This window comes from Drosophila kikkawai, chromosome 3R (assembly GCF_030179895.1).
Source record: "Drosophila kikkawai strain 14028-0561.14 chromosome 3R, DkikHiC1v2, whole genome shotgun sequence".
Classification (NCBI taxonomy): Eukaryota; Metazoa; Arthropoda; class Insecta; order Diptera; family Drosophilidae; genus Drosophila; species Drosophila kikkawai.
The window spans coordinates 12,202,940-12,221,628 of record NC_091731.1 but is presented as its reverse complement, the minus strand read 5'-3'; the positions used below and the strand labels follow the sequence as shown (position 1 = coordinate 12,221,628).

Genomic DNA, 18,689 nt, shown 5'->3' with positions numbered 1-18,689 from the left:
CTGGCACGTAAGCTCGTTACGAATTTTAAATTGAAATACTTTGCGCCGGCGGACCAGTACTTGCGTTTTTTAAAACCGAAATTAGGTTTGCATTCCGAAATGTTTTCAATGTTCTTCAAAATTTCGCAACTTTCATTATTAAAGTGCATTTCGGTCGGGCAAGGCCAAAAGCCGCAGAGTTTGAGTTCTTTTTCCTTTTTCGGAGTGCTGAGCTTTGGGGCATTGGAGCAGGAATACGAACTCAGACAGGATGCAACTCCCTCGTCTCCCGTCTATTTTTTACATTTTGCCTTTGTTCATTTTTAATATGACTTCTTCCTGCCGCTGGCCATTCTGCATCCCCCTCTTGGTGTCTGTGTGCGTGCTTCAGCCAGAAAGTTGCGGTTAGCTTGCACTTAAATTATTGCATCGAGGCGAAGTCCTTGAGCGCTGCAAAGGCATTCGTCCTTTTAGGGGGCATGGCCAGATGGCAATTAAATAATTTGCGGTCTATGTGCTGGCGAGGCGTAAACTTTTCAAAATGCTTCAAGAAATAAATTAGCCAAGGGTCTGCCGTCGGCCAGCAGAAACACAAAGTGCAAGAGCTCTTCCACCACCACTCCATGCTTACTTTCAGCATTCTGTGTGGCAATTGAAAAACGCCAATTAGCCCGGTCCCAAAGGGGGTCATCTGGGGGCTTATCTGCAGATAGCAGATCTCTAAAAAAGCAAGCCTACTCTGTCGGCTCACCCAAAATGGCAGGCAATAAATCAATGGTGTCTCCCTCACCCAGTCACAGGCACGGGCCAACTATTTCACCCCAAACAACTTGGCCAAAGGGTCCTTCCGGTTCGGTTCGGTTCGGTTTGGTTTGGTTTACATGTTTATGTTGCAGCAGCAGCAACTTTGGCCATAAGCAAACAAACTGAATAACGGATGCGGCAGATGAGGCATTCTGAGTCTTCGATTAGTTTTCATTAGGCCTGAACCCTGGCAATCGTTGCATTATTAAAGCTTAAGGCATCGTTTACAGCATATCAGGTTGAATGAATAATACACGGTATTCGGATAGGGAGTGGCAATACATTTTGGAGCTCGAGAAAATAAAAATAGTTTAAACTATTTAAAATGTGGTAATAAAAATGTGTTAATTTCCGATTTTATATTTTATATATAGTTTTAAGCTCGGTATTTTGTCTTCCAATCACAAAAAAGAAAAAATAAATATGTTTGATACATTTTAAAGTAAAAATAAAATACAAATCGATTTAAACATTTTGGTTGGTGATTATCGTAGGATTTATTATCTTTTGGTGATTTGATTTAAGGCTCTACCTTGTACATTACAATGATATATAAATACATTGAACTACTCGCGTAGATCAGGGATTCTTTAAATGTCTGCGTGTGAGTTTCTTCTTTTAGTGTTGAATTTTTCTTTTTTTTTTTGGCAAAATACTTGCCAATTTAACATTTTATAAACATGGCTTTAACGTGTGCATGTAGACAGCAAATTGACTAGAACCAAATTTTAAAAACTTTATTTTCAGGGTTCCTCAGCTGAATTTTAGATATTGCCAAATGAAGTATCGATTTTTAACTCGAAAAATATAAAATCAAATTCAAGTTCTTGCAATTTGCTGTGTATTTGCACATCAACCTTCTACACTTCTGCGTGTATTGACTTACTTTCTGTGGGGTTATAAAATTAGGTACATATATAGTATTAACTATAACATTTTAAAAAATCTGTACTTTTTTCAATTCACACAAACAACAAACATTTGCTAATAGCCGAAAATTATTCTACAAATTTTTTGAATTCGTTTTGGTTTGTTTTGTTTTTACCGCGTAATACTCAAAGCGTATTTATCATCTAGGGATTCTTGGTTTGATTCTGCTTGGTTTCTTATTTAGTTGGTTTTACAATAAGGACACACTAGTGAATTACATTCAAAACGGTAAATGGAATAGCGACCAGCCAAGAGTTCCCCCCATAAAAGCCCAGTAGAAATCTTAACTGACCTCCAGTTTTGCCTGTGTTTTTAGTTTTGCAACGCAGCGCGCAGGAGACTGTCTAGGGTTAGCTGGATGGTCCCGTTGGCGGCTGCCTGCAGAACGGATGGTGGCTTAGGAAGTGCCGGGAACATCGTGGATGCTCCAGGTATACCGCTCTTACCGCCAAGGCACTCCAAGCCGGCTGTTGTTTGAGTTTCGGGAACGGAGGCTTCGCATATGCGGGGCGGAGAGAGTGGTTCGGACAAGGGGCTTTTAGGTTGCTCCACTTGGGGTGTTTCCTCCTCCTCCTCCGGCTTTTTCTCCTGCGCTTGTTGCTCACGCTCCCGTTCCTTTTTCAACAGCTGATCCTGTTCCTGTTGCTGCTGCTGGGCTATCGCAATATTGACCTTGTTCCAAAGGTTGCTAATGGTAGCGGAATCCTTTCCAGCTGCCGCCGTGCGTTTGGCTATCTTTTCTATGAAACTCTCATTTTCTGGGACGGGGTTCGGCGCGGTTTCCACCACATTCGGATGTTGCTGCTGCTGGCCACTGTCGCTGCGTGTGTGCGAAATGAGGCGCGGCCGTATCTGAGGCCGCTCCGATGGCAATTCAGGCAATGTGGCCGATACGGCTCGACCCTGGCCCACCAAGTCCAGCATTATGCGGCGGGTGATGCCCAGTATTAGAGGCTTCTTGGCCTCCGTTATATATGCCTCCCACTGTTTGGGCTTGTTCTCATCACTGCTACCCGTGGGCTGGCGCCGCAGCTTGGCCCGCATGGAATCCACGGGCAGGACTGCGGGTGTCTGTTGGCCAGAAGCATCCTGCTTGAAGGCAACCAGATCGTAAACAAAGTCCTTGTTGACCGCCTTGACCCGTTTGCGAATAGGACGCTTCTCCTGCGAGTGATCGCCCGAATCGGGTGAGATTTGATTGCGCGACTTGCGACGCTTTTTGCTGGGCGTGGGCGCGGGTATGGGTTCCATGGATTCCAGGCCGGGCTCTTCCTTTATCTCAGCTGTAGGGGATATGGGTCTCACTTCACCCGTAGATTCAGATTCGGCCTTGACACGCTTTAAGCGCCGCTCATAGGTCTTTATTGGAGGCTTTGACTCCGCTTCCACCGCAGATGCCTCATCTTCCTTGTCCAACAGAATGATATCGGCATCCACATCGTCGCGAGAGTACTCGCATTCATGAGTAGAAACATACTGCTCCGTTAGCTGGTCCCGATCTCCCTCGATCTTGTGGGTGAATCCCAGATGGTTGACAATATCGTAGCGCCTAAAGGCGCGATAATCGCACAGATTGCACCCAAAGCGGCGGGCGCGGTAGTGAAACATGGATATGTGACGACGCAGGTTTCCAAGGGCATTAAACTGCTTGTGACAGATCTTGCAGCGGCAGCGCAGCTGCTTCTCCACTGGGACATTGCGTTTCTTCTTGGTCTTGCCCTTTACATCCTCTGCATCGGCATTGGAATCCGGAGCAACTCCAGGCTCAAGCTCAGGCTCCTGTTCGTGCTCATCCTCACTGTTGGAGGCCTCATCGCTGGCCGAATCGCTTTCATTGGCCAACTGCAGCTTGTCCAGCGAGACTGTGTGCAGCCCAGGACCAAAGGAGTCACTGGGCTCAGGCAGATCAGCAAACATCTCGTGCAGTGTACTCTCTTCAGCAGGCTCACTTTTCGTCAAATCTGTAGGGGCAGTTGGATCCTCATCGGCTGCATCCAGACTTGAATCGTTGCTTTTCGTCTTTAGCTTCTTGACCGAAGGAGCAGGTTTAGCCAAAGCCTCCTGTTTGGCACGACAGTTCAGCAAATGGGTAGACAGAGCTGCGCGTCTTTCGAAGGACTTTTCGCAGTATATGCACAAGGACATTATCTTGCGCTGCTCTCCGCTGGCATTCAATGGCTCTGGCACATAACCAACCACATCATCAGAGAGCTGCAGACGCTTCAGCTCACGACAGGGACCCTTGGTTTGAATATCTCCTTGCTGAACGCGACGCTTCAGGATAGTATTCCGCATCATGCGAATACGTCGAGTAGGTTTCCTGAAAATATAATAAACTCTATATTAAAACAAACTTAATTAAATTATTAGAGAGGTTCTAAACACCCAAGAATATTGTTTTCATTTTTAAAATCATTAATTAGCTTGGGTAATAATCAAAACCTACTTGTGGTCCTTGGATAAATGACGAATAACTGCAGCGGCCTGCAGAAAGGTTAACGAACAGGCGGGACACTGGAATACAAACGACGACGATGAGTGATGCTTCTGGATGTGCAACTCGAGCGTTTTGTGCGTCTGAAACGTTAGGTTGCCTGTTGACGAGAATGGAAAAACCACAAGTTACTAATTGATTGCAAGGCCTACTCCCATTCATTGCCGTACAAATCTCGCAAAAGATGCTTGTCTCCGCTTCGTCACTGATGGACTGCTCGCCGTTCTCGCCAGAGTCACTGCCTGCCTGACGCTCCAGCTTGATCGTAGTCAATGCCTTGCCATCTGGCCCGACCACTGTTTCGGCTGGGTTGAGCATGCGGTGCACCTCGTCCAGTTCCGTCCGAATGCTGTCCTCTTGGTCCACCTTAATAGTCTGATAAACGGCGTGGCTGGAGGTGGGCACAGATTCCAGTTGTAGCACCGTGGGAGAGCTTCGCCTGGCCTGAGCCGGAGCCTTCTCGCGTCTCAAGCGTTCGATGACGCCGCTCAGGTCTCGCATGCCGCCGCCACCACGAATGGGACGCGCTTCGCGTGGCACTGGTGAGCAACCCGTGCTCCGGCTGCGCAGCATGTGCTCGATGTCCTGCGACGACGGTCCACCACCAGTTTGTATAATCATTGTAGAGTTCTGATCCTGCAAAAGGGGGTATTTATGCTGATTAACAGATCCCTGCGTGCTAAAGTCACGTTATGAGGTTGTCTTTACTGCCCACTCACTGTGTATCCATTGCCATTTGCGGACCGAGCGCTGACGCAGCAAAAGACGCGCTTGTGGCTGATGAAATTCGCCAGGCTGCGGAACATGTTCCGGCACACATTGCATTCGTAGATCAGGCTGCACTCGAGGCTGAGTAGTTGACGCACCTGCGGAGAAAAGGACGTATTAGCCGGGGAATCACCAGCCTGAGTCAAAGGAGAATCCGCCATTACGCTCCTAAGCTGAGTCACGTACTCCACTTGAGGAAAGGAAACCTACCTCGCTGGTACCATCCTCGTAGGCGCGGCGCGCCTCCTCGAATCCCGTGTGGGCGGTGCGCAGTGGGCGCTGCAACAGGCTAATGTCGTCACCGTTGTGATCCATCTGCTGCTCCTTGAAAGTGTCTGAATTGCAGCGAGAGCTGCGCTTCCTCATGGCGCTGGTTTTTTCGCCCGCTGTAGCTTCCCGAACTTGGGCACAATTGTCGCGCACTGCGGGCCGAGTCCTTATCGCCCGAAAGAGGGTTTTAAGCGGTGTCTTAAACGCGATCAAATTGTTTTTTCCAATTCGAATTTACGCCTGCATCTTGCATTTTTTGTTTTCAGTGTTACCGTGACTTGAGCGCAGGTTCTCTGAAGCAGTGCATTGGTATTTAAACAGCAAGTCGGTATTTACGGGAAAATACCATATTTGGACCGTTCTCATCGCCGAAAATGTAGGGCTTACACCAGGCTCGCGTCTTTAAATATCAAAGAAATTAAAATTAAATCCGAAATTCTGAAATAATACAAAATGACCATATCTCAAAGCATATTAAAAAATTTTCAAAATCAGCGAAGCTAAAATATTTGTTCTATCTGCAAAGTTTGACTCAGCTTCAAAACGGAGAGACGGGCATGGCTAAATCGACTCTGCTATTGATGCTGATCAACAATATATATACTTTATAAGGTTAGAACGTTATCATTCTCTGCATTGCAAACTTCCGACTAAAATTATAAAACCCTGCACAATAACAATTATTTTTTAAATCATTTATAACTAGTGCAACCAGTCCCAATTTATAATTTAAGCCGGTCTAGTAGAAATTTTGGCGTTCAGCACATGGTCACACTGATGACTTGAACAAAACACTGACCGGAATTAAGCTCACCGAATTCGTTTCGTACATAAATTAACTTCCCTGTATACACAATGAGTTGTCCCGGATTTGGCGAACTTAATATCCCGTCGTCCCGCGCCTTTTGGGACGACTGCGAGGAGGATGAGTTCGAGAACATGAAGCCGGCTGAGAAGTGAGTTACTTTTGCTGTGTTTACGTTGTATTAATCCGTGAAATTCGCAGGCTGCAGCTGAAATTTGATGTCGAATCGGCTGGAGATGTAGCCCCGGTGGCGAGCGATCTTCTGGTGGTCATTGAAGGACCCCATGTCACACACTTTGCCACCACTGTGCTGGCAAAGGACTCGAAACGTCTCTGCAGCATCCCAGCTAAGACTTCGTCCCTCCACTGGAATGCCTCCTCCAAACAGTTGCTGGCCATCCTGGAGGATGACTTGTCCAGCAGTGGCGAAGTCACGGAGCTTCTACTGCCCTACGCAAAGCTGGCAAAGAACGTGGTCACCCTCACGTTGAAGCCAAAGGTTGAGTTCAAAAGCGAGGAAATCCAGTTCTACAGTGATCACGTAGCCATAGTTCGTGGTGTGGGGGTCAACCAGAAGGATATTACTGAACTGGAAGCTCCCAATTTCATTGCCGGAGTAGCGGCGGGCAGTAAGTTGTCCTGGATTCCGGATAGCTACCTTTTATCTCACTTTCTTACCTTTATTATAGTTGCCAGTTGGCGCGATCAGGAAGAGTTGCCGGTAAGCTCCTTTGTCATCTACACCGACAAGTTGCCCCTCGACTCTACAGCTGCCCAACCAGTACTGAAGCTGCTGAAATCTGTGGGCGTGACCTGCAATTCCAGCTATATCCCACCGCGCAAGGAGAGCTCCTATCTGTACATGTAAAAATTGACTTTTGGCTGGTGTTTTCTAGTTTTAATTCATTCATAAAAAGGTTGCGGAATAAAAAATCGAATTACTTTAGTACTTCAAACATGCAAAGGTTCACCTCCCGGCTACGCTGCTCCATGTGCGCCTTGGCTATGGCGATAAACTGCGGGCGGGATAACATAGAATAGGCGGGCACCAGCAGAGAGGACGCCAACATGTGCAGCTCCTTGTGGCCGCTGCTGAACAGGTCGGTACCTAGCTCCAAAGCACTGCCAAAGTCGGATTCATCGACGGCAATGATGGCGGCATTAGCCACCGGCTGCAGCTTCTCCAAAACTGCCTGTTTGGCGGCTTGACCATCAATATCCTTGTGCTCCAGTAGGGCCAGCATCTTCTTGAGCTCGGCATCACTGACGGCGAGCGCACGGTAGCCCACCTGCGTCTTCCGATCGAAGGGCACCACAATTCCGGCACGGTGGAACGTCTTGGCTACCACCCGCTTGTTGCGTTCCCGCTGCAATCGGTCCAGCTGTGGTAGTTCCAGGGAATGGTCGCTCAAGTACTTCGGCACCGCCTTTTTGGCCCCACTTAACTGTCCGGTGGTGAACGGAGTACCCAAAAAATCATGCTCCAGAAAGTAGAGGAACGCATCGAAAATGTTTCCAGCCACAAACTCGAATTCGCAGCCCTTGGCGGAGTCGTTGCGGGCGATTAAGAGGTTCTCCTTGTCCTGCGGCACGTCGCGCCAATAGCCATAGTGAATCCCAGTGCCCCGGCGCACAAAGATCGTCTGGAACTCCGGCGGGTCGTAGTAGAAGCGCCAGTGGCGGAGGTAATCGCCCGGTTCCCCCATTTTGGCTCCGTGAAATTTTCCAGCGAGGAACTCAAAGGGACCCACCAACTGCAGTTGGAATACTTTATCGAGATGCTCCAGACCGGCAGTCTTGGGTTTTGAGGTATCGGTTTTCAGAGTTCCCACAAATTTCCAGAACTCGTAGAAATCCGGTGGCATTTCGACCAGAAATTTGTGCCTGATGAACTCGTTGGTCTCACAGAGGTTGTCGTACTCCTGCTGCACGGATAACCGGATCCGCTTCTCCAGAATCTCCATATAGTTCTTGCCAGAAATATTGCTCAGGGCCTCCTTTTGCAGCTCCGCCGTTTCTGTTTCGTAGCTGCCCCTGGCCTGCTCCTGCTGATCCTCCATATTACCGCTCTCCGTACTAGAGCTGCTTTCGTTGGGGTTAGCTTTTTCCTCTGGTTGCGCGGATGCACTTCTTTTTGGCGCCACTTTTTTGTCTTTGTCTTTTTCCTCCGTCTTCTCTGGATGATTGAACTTGGAAAGGTGTGCGGGATTACGCTGATAGCATTTGTCCCAGTATTTACAATCCTCTTTGGGCATTCTGCGATTTTAAAATATAAACAATTTCACGATATTGTGTGCAGTATGGTACAATTGAACAGAATGGCAACCGCTCAGGGGCGCAGACAAAGAAGTTGATTGGGGGGTTCCTCAGGTAAGTTCTAGGCAGGGTGAGAAATATATTGTCCACTTTTTCAGCAATATTATTAAATGATATACGATAAATACATATCAAAGAAATTCAATTTTTTTTTTAAATATTTAATATTTAGAAATGACAGCCCTCTAAGCCAACGCCACTGTGTAAGCCCGCGCATCACCCACCCACATTCTAGTGTTGAAAAACGACTCAAGACTTGTTCCTCCCTGTGACTGGCAAAAACATAGCGCGAAATTAGAATGAATATTTAGAGGGTTGGTTTTAATTATTGTAGTTCATTCAATGAATACAAACTTTGCAAAGAGAATCGAAATGCTGATGGTTGGGTGGTTACTACAGTTACAGTTGTATATGGGCAGGAGTTTCCGAAAGAAAAACACACTGAATTCTAACAAGCAGACTAATCCTCGACAGCGCACATGACCGAATAAACGCACTCCTCCTTGTTGATCAGATGACAGGTCTTGTTTACCAGGGACATCAGTTGGTTCACATCAGTGGCCCAGTTGTTCAGGATGTCGGAGGCGGTCTTCTTCTGAGTGAAGTAAATAATGCCGGCCGGGCGGTCAATCTTCACGCGGATGGTGTCGCTGTTGGCCAGCTTGGACAGGTACTCCTCGCAACGGTTCGGAGGCAGGTTCAGCAACTCGCTCATGCGCGTTAAATGCAGTCGGGAGTAGTACATAGCGATGATGCGAATGTTCTGTAAGCACAAGTCATAAATTAGCATTGAAAACCAAAGCACCTCACAACTGTGGACCTACATGCTCTATCAGACGATCCTTAAGCTCGGTGATGCACTTCTTGCCGTGCTTGGTGCTGTCCTTGAACATATCATTCTCGGCCAGCACCTGGCCAAAATCTCCATTGAATGTGTCGAAATTGATGAGCTCCTTGGACATAAACAAGCGCAGAATTTCTCTGTAAATGAAACGTCATTGCAGTTTGGAATTAAAATAATGATTTGCAGTACGTACTTGTAGGCTGGCACATCTTCCAGCTTCTTGTTTTTAGACAGATGAGCCATCATATCGCTCTGTTCGTTGTCGAACGGAGCCAAAACACAGTAGAGAACGGCACAGACCAGTTTTTCCGTCAGCTCCTTCTTCTGCGCCTCGGTCAGCTCGATCTCCGGCTCAGGCTCCGCGGATACCTCTGCCTTTTTGTCCTTGTCGTCCTCCTCCTTTTTCTTCTTCTCTTCGTCTTTCTTCTTCGGCTCGTCTGCAGACGTGGATGAGTCAGCGGGTGTGAGGCCAGTCTTCTTGCGCGGCGGCTCAGCAATGGCCTGGTAATGACGCGAAGTCTTCAGGAAGGACGTGTCCCTGTTTAACTGGATCATCAGGTTGTAGAACTTAAGCTTGAGATCATGCTGTGCCGGATCGTCGAAGAACTTGATGCTGATCTTCTTGGCGATGATCTGCGTAGATACGTAGTCCTCCTTGAGCAGGCAGAGGCGCATTTGTTCCAGAATGAGCTCGACCTTCTCGCGCTTGTCCATCGAGCCGTATGTCTCCACTTGCAGCTCCTCCATGACAGTGGCCGCTGCGGCAACGTCGCCATCGGCCTCCTTGATGTCAGCCAGAATCTTTGTGAGTCGAGCACGCTCAATCTCCACGTAGATCTTGCCCTCGGTAACCGAGCGCAGGGTGTCGATAAGCTTCAACTTGGTCTCCTTATCGGGCGTCTTGTCCACGTAGGTGTAGCACTCCTGGATCATCTTTACCACAGCCTGCTTCAGCTGGGAGCGCCGGCGCACCAATAAGGACACATACTCGTTGAGAGCGTTCCAGTTACCAGCATCAAAGCAGATCTGGCAGATGGCCACAAGGACGCGCGAGCAGGAGACCATGTCGGCGCCCAGGCGGGTTTGTTTCTCCAGTTGCAGCATCATCTCGATGGCTTCGTGGAAGGCGTCGGGGTTCTTTTTCGCCAGCTCCTTGGCCAGAGGGATTTTCTCGTTACATGCAGGCTCGTAGTCCACCTCCATCTTGGTGATGCGGCCGCCATCGAACAAATACGTATCCATTGTGCTCTACGGGCGAGAATCCAATGCGGGTTACCTCTGTTTTTGCCGCTATGACTAGGCAGTTTTCCGTACTCACCGCTTGCCCTTGTCCTGCCGAAGAATCTACTCAGGGGTGTTTGCTCTGGGGAAAAAGCTGTAACTGCAACTGGTTGGCAACCTGGTTGGTTCACCGTTAGCTATGCTTTGCGCTGTTTAATCAAAAAGCGGCTTTTTTTGTAATTATAATGTCTCTGCACAAATTCTGCTTACAAATGCTGTGTTAAGTTGGCTGCGCGACTTTTCAAGTGTTGGGCAGCGGCTGACAGACGGGTTGATTTTGAAATGAAAATAAAAAAGCGTAAAGGGAACTGGTGATAGTAGTGACACATTTAGAACAAACTAGAATTCAAAAGATTAAAAAAAAGAAAACAAAGCTAAACTCCTAAAGGAAATAATCAACGGTTATGTAGTGATCAGGGTTGATAAGCATTGATTAAATTAAAATTCAAATAAATAACGCATAATAGTTGTAAGTTTTTGAACTATTATTACGTAATAAATACGTATATTCATTATATTCATATTTAAAAAACAAATTATTTTCCATAGAATCGGTTCAATGTCCATATGCGATAGTACATCTGCTAACCGTAGTTAGTCAACACTGGGCGACTGCATAACTTCTCCAACACTGTCGGCTTCGGTCTTTGTTTAGCCGCGTAAATTTTGCTAAACACCTTTAAGAGTCGACTTAATTTGTACCAAGCGTGCCCTGGAATTGATTTAAAAAACAATAAGTGTATTAAGTTTTATCCAAGGGTCACAACCAAAAAGTATCAATCAATTGTGCTGCTGTGTCACTCCAACTACAAGCACATTTTGCGCGCCAAAACGAGACTCACAATATGGCCCAGATTCAGGAATACCAGTCCTTGGTGCTCGATGCCCTCGAAGTTGTGGATTTTAAGCTGAGTAAGTGGCCTGCCATTAGCTTTAGTACTGCCCTGCAATGCGCCCGTTTTCAGTTCGAGAGAAAGGCGACATAAACAACGACGCCCTCACCTTTCACCCCGCCATGGCCCACCAGATCTTCGGCGAGTCCGAGACGATTTTCGGCTACGAGGACTTGCATGTACGGGTGCTTTACACGGCTGGGCCCTTGCACATTTACCTGGGCATTGAGTACAGTAACCGGGTGAACGAAATCTCTGGCGGCGAGATCAAGGCCGACGACGTGGTCAGCACTATTGCACAGAGTCTGCCCGACGGCTGTTACTTCATCAACTTGGATGAGTTTCTAAAGACGCTAGACAAGGCGGACAAGTTTCAACCCTTTGGCGAGAAGATAGGCGAATATACCCAGGTGTCCGACGATGGAACCGAACGGCTTTTTGAAATCTACCAGTGCGACTACAAGAGCTCTTCATTCCTCAAGTTCTTTGGACGGCTGCAGACCTTCATATTGTGGTTCGTGGACGCCGCCTCGTACATCGACACCGATGACCCACAGTGGTGTTACTTTTTGTGGTAAGTCATGCCCTTTCAATATGAAGGAGCACTTTCCAAACAGTTGTTTCTTTCAGCTATGAGAAGTACAAGAACAGCGATGGCCAGTGGCAATACGCCACTGCTGGCTATACCACTGTATACGAGTACTATGCCTATCCGGAAAACAAGCGGCCGAGGATTAGTCAGATGCTTATATTGCCACCCTTCCAGAAGCTTGGACTCGCCACCCAGATGGTGGAGAGCATTTACAAGTTCTACCAGGCGCAAAAGAATGTAATCGATATCACAGTGGAGGATCCGTCAGAGGATTTTCAACGGTTGCGCAACTTTGTGGACGCTCGTTTCTGCAAGGAACTGAAGTCGTTCGCCCGCGCGGAGATCGTCAAGGGATTTAACAAGGAGATGGTGCGGGAGGCTCGCGAAACCCTGAAGCTGAATCCCCACCAGGTGCGGAAGGTATACGAGCTGCTGCGTCTGTTCTACACCAATATCAATGAGGAAAAGGAGTACAAGGCCTACCGGCTCGAGGTCAAGAAAAGGTTGAATGCCGTCCACTACAAGCAGATGAAGGATCTACAGAAAATGGAGCGTCTCAAGATGGACACGGAAATGATAAGGGCCCGCCTGCCTACGGTAAAGCAGCGCATGGATCAGCTGCAGGAGGAGTACACTGTGGTCGAGCAGGACTACCAGAAAACCATTGCCAAACTAAGAGCCTTGTAAGCTCTGTCTGCGGATCGGATCCAAGGGGTGTTGATGAGTAATTTATTTCGTTTTCCGTTTTCTAAATATGTTGATTACAAAATACATTATATTGCTATAAGCCTACAATAGGATTTTGTCGAATAAATATTAAAAATTACATATATCTCCGGTGTATATATCATGTATTTGTAAGATTTCAGATTACCGTGTGCGCATATATAGAGGGGCAATGCTGGGCGTGGGGCACTTGAGCAAAAAAGCGTATATAAAACAAAAACTTTACTTTTTACGACTAACGAGTACGATTTTTACAGATTGAAAAGTATTGCAATTGAGGCTTGGAAGTACGCAAGGGATACAATCATCGTGGGTGCTGGGCCAGCAGCCCGTACAACTAGCAGGACCCGTACTCCTCCATCCACTTCTCGAAGCGGGCCACATCGTCCGCGGACACGGACTTCTTGGTGCGCTGCCTTGCATCCTGAAAGTCCTGCAGTGTGATGGGCAGGTCCACCTCCTCGCGCCGGATCTGCTTGATTTGATCTGGAGTGCGGCCCGAGATAAGGCGGCGCATGGCCATCATGGAGGCGTCACGGCAAACGTTGCTGATGTCCGATCCGGAGTACCCCTGGAGCTCATCGCCAATCAGTCCGGTGTTCAAGTTGGGCGACAGGCAGACATCCTTAAGGCAGAGCTTGAGCAGGGCCGAACGGGTGTCCTCTGAGAAATAATAGGAAATCAATGGAAATAAGTTTGGATTTTTAGGTAATTTAACTCACCGTTCGGCAATGGTATGTAAATCCGCTTTTCAAAGCGTCTGCGGAACGCCTCGTCAATGTCCCACGGATGATTGGTGGCTGCCAGCACCATAATCACCTTCTCCTCCTGCATGCTCGCATTGAGTCCGTCCATTTGGATGAGCAGCTCAGCCTTAAACCGACGACTGGCCTCATGCTCCGAATCGCTACCCCTGGAGGCACACAGAGCATCGATCTCGTCAATGAAGATCGTGCTGGGGGCATAGAAGCGAGCCATCTCGAAAAGCAGACGCACCAGCTTCTCGCTCTCGCCCCGGTACTTGGATGTTAGCGTCGAGGACGACACGTTGAAGAAGGTAGTGCCACACTCGGTGGCCACAGCCTTGGCCAGCATGGTCTTTCCGGTTCCCGGTGGACCCACCATCAGCACTCCTCGCCACGGCCGCCGGATTCCCTTAAAGAATTCCGGCATTATGACCGGAAGCACCACTGCTTCCTGTTCAAATAATTAAATAATTTAGTATCGAAGATTCATTCTGATCCTGCCTGAATACGAAGCACACCTGGAGTATTGTCTTGGCCTCGTTGAGCCCAGCCACATCCGTCCATTTGATGCACGGATGCCTCTGCAAAATGTCCTTCTCGAGAGTGTCCACCAAGTGACCCTCGTAGCCGAGGGGAGAGAAGTGCTTGACCTTGGTCTTCGGCGAGCACTTGGGCGTATTGTGACTGGTAGACAGGGACTGGGCCTGCGAGTTATCCTCCAGAGATGTGGTGGCATCCTGGTCATCCGAGTTGGAGTTCTCATCGAGTGAGTTCTTCTTAACCGGCTTGTGCTTCAGGGTTAGCTGGGTGTTGGTGCTCAGTTTTCTTGCCCGCATTCGCTCCACGGATCGACTCTTCCTTACAGCGGCAGTCAAGGCGGATGCCCTTCCTGGTCTTCCCAGCCTCATATTTCCCACACTGGTAGTGGGAATTGGTCCCCCACCGCCCGCCAGACCCACATTTCCGGCACTACCATGATGACTCTGGCTAAGGCTGCTGCTGTTTGCATTACTGCTGATGGAGGGCAGTGTGGGCTGGAGCTCGGGATCGCGACGCCTCAGGGAGGATACCCACCGATTGTCCTGTTGCTGCGAGGGGAACGGCATCTGGGCCGTCTGGCTTGGACGCGGTTGTGGGGCTACTTCTGCGGCAGAGACTACGTTTTATTAATGGTTATATAATAGACCCTAATAGCTGTGGATCACGAACCTTGAGTGGGCAGCCGCTGCTTGCTGCGCAGTGGAACACTTCCGCCGATGCCCAATCCTCCAGGAGCATTAGCGCCGAGATTGTTAATCGGTCGGTTCTGACGATCCGCGGGCGAGGAGAGGACACCATCAGCGGAAGGTTTTTTCATGCCGTTGGCATTTCGAGAGGGTCGACTGGTGGCCGTGATCTTGGTAAAGCCAAATGGCGACAGTGAGTCCAGGATCAGGGAGTCCATCATCCGGGCCATGTGCGAAAGGCTTGTGGGGGGTGTAGATGAGCTGGAAGAGTTAAAAAATGAGATATATAGAATAGAAACCTTTAAATATTATTTAGCTCCATATCCTTGGAGAACAAAAAAAGTTAAAGCTACATTTATAGATAGTTAGCTCCATAGATTCTCCGATCAGGATGCCTGTCCTTCTGATTATAATATTAAGCAATATATTTTTTTTTTAAAGCCACATAACTCATGATAATTAATATCTCATTTTGAAAACTTTTTGCTTACTATCCATAACTGTTTTGTCTGCTCCATGGCGTTTGCCATTCAACTTGGCCATGTCGCAAAGGTCATTTGCTTTATCAGCCGCGGACAAGTACTTTGCGTGTCCTGGTGTGTGCACATGTGTATGGGTTGGATTCCTCGTGTGTCTAGCCGTCTAATATTAGCTTTAGCTAGCCCTAGCCGGGGTCCTTCCGTTACCCCTCCATTCCCACTGACAATGCTCGGGAATTTCTAGGAAATAAAAGAGTTCGTGGTGCCTCCCAAGGGGGCCGGTTATTCAGTTAGCAGGTAGATAGGGTCAATAAACTTGCGGGCTTTCGGCCAGGTTATTGACGTGCCGGCGGCGACAATTGTTAACTTTGGTATTCGCATTCGAATTGTTTTTCTTTTTTTTTTGGCTTTTGCATGCGTCATCCGGCAACATTAAAGCCTTTACAGGCTTTTCCGGTCGAAGCATTGTAAATCTCGATCTGAGAAGTATGCCGCAATATTTTGTACGCCAGGCTAATTAAGTTGGCAGCAGCAGTAGGCCATAATTCCCGGCCATATTGCCTGACTCCTGCCACATCCGCTTTGTATTTATATTGTGCGCCATGCTCGTTCGAATTTAGGTTAATGTTTCCTATGTGCTCGCCCACGATTTCTCTGCTCTGTTTTCTGCTTTCTGATTCCTGAGGGGAGCGAAGCGGCTAGCGAGCCCCTGATTATCCAAGCGACTAACTAGGCCATCTAGGGTTTGTTCTATATACTTGGTTCAAGTAGTATCGATGGGCCTAATCTAGGCATTACATGCATTTTAATTGAGCCATTGATTGATTGGCAAAGTGTTACAAGGCCGGAAAAGCGTGGAAAACCACCAGGTTGAGAAGTGGTCGGTATCCTTGGACGATTAGTTATGATGGTCTCTTTAAAATTCGTGTCACCAAGAGGTGTTTATGCTAATTTCCACTCGATAAAGCCATTGCAAAAGACAAAAAACAACGTTTTTCCCTATGCAAATTACAGCAAATGGCAATTATGACTGGCAGAAATACGTTTTCCACGTGGGAACTGGAAGGGGTCAAGGAGGGTCACTTTACTCGGAAGCTCTTTGTGTTCTATGTAAAGCAGAAAGTCATTTTAAGTTCCCACAAACCTATGAAGTCTCCAGGATTACTTGTTAGGCCAGGAAACTTAGCTATCATGAGTGGACTGAACTAATCCAAAATATTTCATTAAACCTCATGTAATTTTTATAATTTTAACTAAGATGGTTTAAATCTAGTTTACTTGCAATCTCTACCATATATTTTATTTATAAAATCTAAAAGATAATCCCAAGACATGTATGAAACTCATTTAAATTAAGGATATCCCCAGTAGCTCTTACCACTGGTGCAGATCCCATAGCGAGTGATATGGAGTGTGTCGATATGTGGAGACAAAGGGCACCGCCACTTCGTACTCCACCTGAACATTCGGCGGCGACTGTGGCCTTAGGGCCATCGCAGTGGAGCGCTCCAGGGCGGGATTGGAACTGGTCAGCGATCGCTGGCGCATAAAGGGATGCGGTGCCGTCTGCTGGGACTGGTACACACCCGAGTTGTTGTTGTTGAGCAACTGGGCAACACCGCCGGCCGGAGCCCCCGATGTCTGGCCCATGCCAAACCAATTCTGGGCACTGGTGTTGAACATCACAATGAAGACAGAAAACGACGAGACAGACACACAACACTTCACTTAAAATTTAAAAACAACACGCAATTCGGTTTGAGAGCGGAAACTTGGCTCCCTGACAGTCCCCGCCCGGACACTTCGATTGCTGGCCTCCAGTAGAGGCTTGAATAGGTGACCCGAGAGGAGACGACGAGCGTCCACCTGACGACTCAAGGGTTGCAGACCAACTGACCGCTTGACTGGACGACGGCGCCGACGACGACGACGCTTTGTGTCCACAACAAAGCTGACCAGTTCACTCCGCACATACATTCTCAGCCGGGTAGTTTTCCTAGTCGACTAGTGTGCGTCGTCCGTGTGAATGCGAATTGAGGTTAAAGGAAGTTTCGCCTGGGCACTGCTTGGGGGCGGTTTCAATCATGGTTATTCCCAAGGAAAGGGTACCATAACTAAGAGGAAGCAGCTCTAAGGAGCAGATTGACTATTTTGTGGGGAAAATGCTATGATTACTAAGATTTTTCTATATTAATTCTTAAGGCTATTTATAGATTTATGGTAAAAACTTATATTAGTTACTTCCTGTCCGTAGAACTGAAAGTTAAAAAATGTCTTTTGTGCACCATTTAATGCATTGTTTATAACTTAAAACTAGTTTTCCATCCGATTTGTAATTTGTTTAGTGCCAAATCTTGATCCTTTAAGTAGTTATAAAGTGCATTTTTTAAACGGGAAAGGATATACAAGTTTCGATTTACGCATATACTTCCTTTTCAACAAGCCTGGCGGACCGTACCGGTCCTATGGTCAATGCACGCTAGCACCTAGCAGAAGATTCCATCGATTTCTGGGTAAAGCAAGGCGGAACACACACTTATGCAGGACCGTGTATTTACCCCCTCGAGTGGCACTAGGTTCTTAATAATTTGCCGGCTATGTAATTTAATGGCAAGCTTGCATGCGGAGGAGAAAGCCGGCACTCGAGTTGGCCTGCAATCGCGGGCCCCATTAAGCATAGCATACTTTGGAGAGCAGCGCAGTCCGGGTGCTTGGAGAGATTTGTCAACGCCAAGAGCAAAGTCGAAAAGCCAGAGGAAAGCCACATCCGAAGGTCGTCTATAATAGATACGTCTGTATCTGAAAATCAGCTGCACATCCCGAGATAAAAATCGATTTCACCGCCACGACAACAGTCATGGAACGCTCAAGTGGCCCGGCACGCCTTATGCCTCTAATTGCTATACCCTTTGCCGCCCCTGCCCCTGGCCATCCCTTGGCGTAACTCACCCCGCTGAACTCATCACGGGCAGGTATGTGGAAGTGGAGTCCACGGTGCGTATGGTTGTGTTCCCTCGCAGCACAATCTTCTCGCGCGTCGTGCGCCTGTATGTCGTCTCCTCGCCCCGCATCCTGTTGCTCCAACGCTTTTAGAGTTTTTAATAATTTTTATTGAGAATTTTGTTTATTTTGGTGACTTTTGTTGTTTACTTTAGTCCGAAAAAGTTGTGTTTGAAAAAATGTTGCATCTGTTCTTCACACAGGCAACGTCAAAATGGAGATTGAAGGAGAGATAGTGAAAGAGGGAAGGATGCTGCGAAAAAGCTTTCACTCTCTTCCGCAGCTTTCCTCTCTTCGAACTGCTGCTCTCTCTTCCAATAATTGTAAACAATTGCGCAATTTTCGACTGCAGCAAGGACGTCCAGGCTGGTGCTGTTGCTCCACCACTCGCGCCGATGCACAAATGGTCACTAAAAAGGCCCGATTGTTGTGGCCAACAGCCGTTGAGCCTTGCAACGACCACCAAGAAGCCAGCTGGGTGCAGGGATGGTCGGCCATTGGTGGTGTTTTATTTTTATTCCCAAAAGAAAAGCTCA

At 47.7% G+C, this 18,689-nt stretch overlaps 6 protein-coding genes across 11 annotated transcripts; 2 read left to right on the top strand and 4 right to left on the bottom strand.

The window, feature by feature from the left end:
* Positions 1-1,255: 1,255 nt before the first annotated feature.
* Positions 1,256-5,529, bottom strand: LOC108073242 (uncharacterized). 2 transcript variants are annotated; one of them, XM_070286704.1, is made up of 5 exons: positions 5,186-5,529; positions 4,927-5,073; positions 4,378-4,864; positions 4,160-4,307; positions 1,256-4,033 (listed from the first exon to the last, which is right to left on the bottom strand). In XM_070286704.1, the coding sequence occupies exons 1-5, from the start codon at positions 5,339-5,341 to the stop codon at positions 2,026-2,028; spliced, it is 2,946 nt and encodes a 981-aa protein (XP_070142805.1). In that variant the 5' UTR covers positions 5,342-5,529; the 3' UTR covers positions 1,256-2,025. The 2 variants fall into 2 exon arrangements, with proteins under 2 accessions (XP_070142805.1, XP_017020285.1); XM_017164796.3 differs by having other exon boundaries at positions 4,378-4,843.
* A 478-nt stretch (positions 5,530-6,007) lies between these two features.
* Positions 6,008-7,006, top strand: PSMG1 (Proteasome assembly chaperone 1). The gene is made up of 3 exons (XM_017164764.3): positions 6,008-6,201; positions 6,252-6,679; positions 6,740-7,006. Exons 1-3 carry the CDS (start codon positions 6,101-6,103, stop codon positions 6,916-6,918), a joined length of 708 nt encoding a protein of 235 aa, XP_017020253.1. The 5' UTR covers positions 6,008-6,100; the 3' UTR covers positions 6,919-7,006.
* Hpf1 (Histone PARylation factor 1) lies at positions 6,927-8,456 on the bottom strand. Its single transcript, XM_017164762.3, has one exon. It carries the CDS (start codon positions 8,303-8,305, stop codon positions 6,989-6,991), a length of 1,317 nt encoding a protein of 438 aa, XP_017020251.1. The 5' UTR covers positions 8,306-8,456; the 3' UTR covers positions 6,927-6,988.
* Positions 8,457-8,660: 204 nt separating this feature from the next.
* On the bottom strand, positions 8,661-10,755 carry Rpn5 (regulatory particle non-ATPase 5). 2 transcript variants are annotated; one of them, XM_070286824.1, is made up of 4 exons: positions 10,525-10,755; positions 9,404-10,458; positions 9,191-9,347; positions 8,661-9,129 (listed from the first exon to the last, which is right to left on the bottom strand). In XM_070286824.1, the coding sequence occupies exons 2-4, from the start codon at positions 10,450-10,452 to the stop codon at positions 8,827-8,829; spliced, it is 1,509 nt and encodes a 502-aa protein (XP_070142925.1). In that variant the 5' UTR covers positions 10,453-10,458; positions 10,525-10,755; the 3' UTR covers positions 8,661-8,826. The 2 variants fall into 2 exon arrangements, with proteins under 2 accessions (XP_070142925.1, XP_017020249.1); XM_017164760.3 differs by having other exon boundaries at positions 10,529-10,754.
* Positions 10,756-10,820: 65 nt separating this feature from the next.
* On the top strand, positions 10,821-12,806 carry Hat1 (histone acetyltransferase 1). Its single transcript, XM_017164763.3, has 4 exons — positions 10,821-10,960; positions 11,041-11,403; positions 11,457-11,958; positions 12,015-12,806. Exons 2-4 carry the CDS (start codon positions 11,337-11,339, stop codon positions 12,661-12,663), a joined length of 1,218 nt encoding a protein of 405 aa, XP_017020252.1. The 5' UTR covers positions 10,821-10,960; positions 11,041-11,336; the 3' UTR covers positions 12,664-12,806.
* Positions 12,807-12,907: 101 nt separating this feature from the next.
* On the bottom strand, positions 12,908-18,329 carry kat-60L1 (katanin p60-like 1). 4 transcript variants are annotated; one of them, XM_017164758.3, is made up of 5 exons: positions 18,103-18,329; positions 14,658-14,935; positions 13,967-14,604; positions 13,425-13,899; positions 12,908-13,365 (listed from the first exon to the last, which is right to left on the bottom strand). In XM_017164758.3, the coding sequence occupies exons 1-5, from the start codon at positions 18,222-18,224 to the stop codon at positions 13,040-13,042; spliced, it is 1,839 nt and encodes a 612-aa protein (XP_017020247.1). In that variant the 5' UTR covers positions 18,225-18,329; the 3' UTR covers positions 12,908-13,039. The 4 variants fall into 4 exon arrangements, with proteins under 4 accessions (XP_017020247.1, XP_017020248.1, XP_017020245.1 ...); XM_017164759.3 differs by having other exon boundaries at positions 13,967-14,592; positions 18,103-18,328; XM_017164756.3 differs by lacking the exon at positions 18,103-18,329 and adding an exon at positions 16,532-16,948.
* Positions 18,330-18,689: the final 360 nt, after the last annotated feature.

Bases quoted from the DNA above. Each gene is read 5' to 3' on its own strand.
- PSMG1 (XM_017164764.3), top strand. From the start codon at position 6,101: ATGAGTTGTCCCGGATTTGGCGAACTTAATATCCCGTCGTCCCGCGCC. The intron at 6,202-6,251 runs GTGAGTTACTTT...TGAAATTCGCAG, and splicing joins AACATGAAGCCGGCTGAGAA to GCTGCAGCTGAAATTTGATG. The intron at 6,680-6,739 runs GTAAGTTGTCCT...CCTTTATTATAG, and splicing joins TGCCGGAGTAGCGGCGGGCA to TTGCCAGTTGGCGCGATCAG.
- Rpn5 (XM_070286824.1), bottom strand. From the start codon at position 10,452: ATGGATACGTATTTGTTCGATGGCGGCCGCATCACCAAGATGGAGGTG. The intron at 9,348-9,403 runs GTACGTACTGCA...TTTCATTTACAG, and splicing joins GAAGATGTGCCAGCCTACAA to AGAAATTCTGCGCTTGTTTA. The intron at 9,130-9,190 runs GTAGGTCCACAG...TTGTGCTTACAG, and splicing joins AGGATCGTCTGATAGAGCAT to AACATTCGCATCATCGCTAT.
- LOC108073242 (XM_070286704.1), bottom strand. From the start codon at position 5,341: ATGAGGAAGCGCAGCTCTCGCTGCAATTCAGACACTTTCAAGGAGCAG. The intron at 4,865-4,926 runs GTGAGTGGGCAG...TCTGTTAATCAG, and splicing joins CAAATGGCAATGGATACACA to CATAAATACCCCCTTTTGCA. The intron at 4,308-4,377 runs GTACGGCAATGA...TCTCGTCAACAG, and splicing joins AAGCATCTTTTGCGAGATTT to GCAACCTAACGTTTCAGACG.
- Hpf1 (XM_017164762.3), bottom strand. From the start codon at position 8,305: ATGCCCAAAGAGGATTGTAAATACTGGGACAAATGCTATCAGCGTAAT.
- Hat1 (XM_017164763.3), top strand. From the start codon at position 11,337: ATGGCCCAGATTCAGGAATACCAGTCCTTGGTGCTCGATGCCCTCGAA. The intron at 11,404-11,456 runs GTAAGTGGCCTG...GCCCGTTTTCAG, and splicing joins AGTTGTGGATTTTAAGCTGA to TTCGAGAGAAAGGCGACATA. The intron at 11,959-12,014 runs GTAAGTCATGCC...TGTTTCTTTCAG, and splicing joins CAGTGGTGTTACTTTTTGTG to CTATGAGAAGTACAAGAACA.
- kat-60L1 (XM_017164756.3), bottom strand. From the start codon at position 16,836: ATGTTCAACACCAGTGCCCAGAATTGGTTTGGCATGGGCCAGACATCG. The intron at 14,936-16,531 runs GTAAGAGCTACT...TAACTCTTCCAG, and splicing joins CTATGGGATCTGCACCAGTG to CTCATCTACACCCCCCACAA. The intron at 13,900-13,966 runs GTGTGCTTCGTA...TTATTTGAACAG, and splicing joins AGGCCAAGACAATACTCCAG to GAAGCAGTGGTGCTTCCGGT.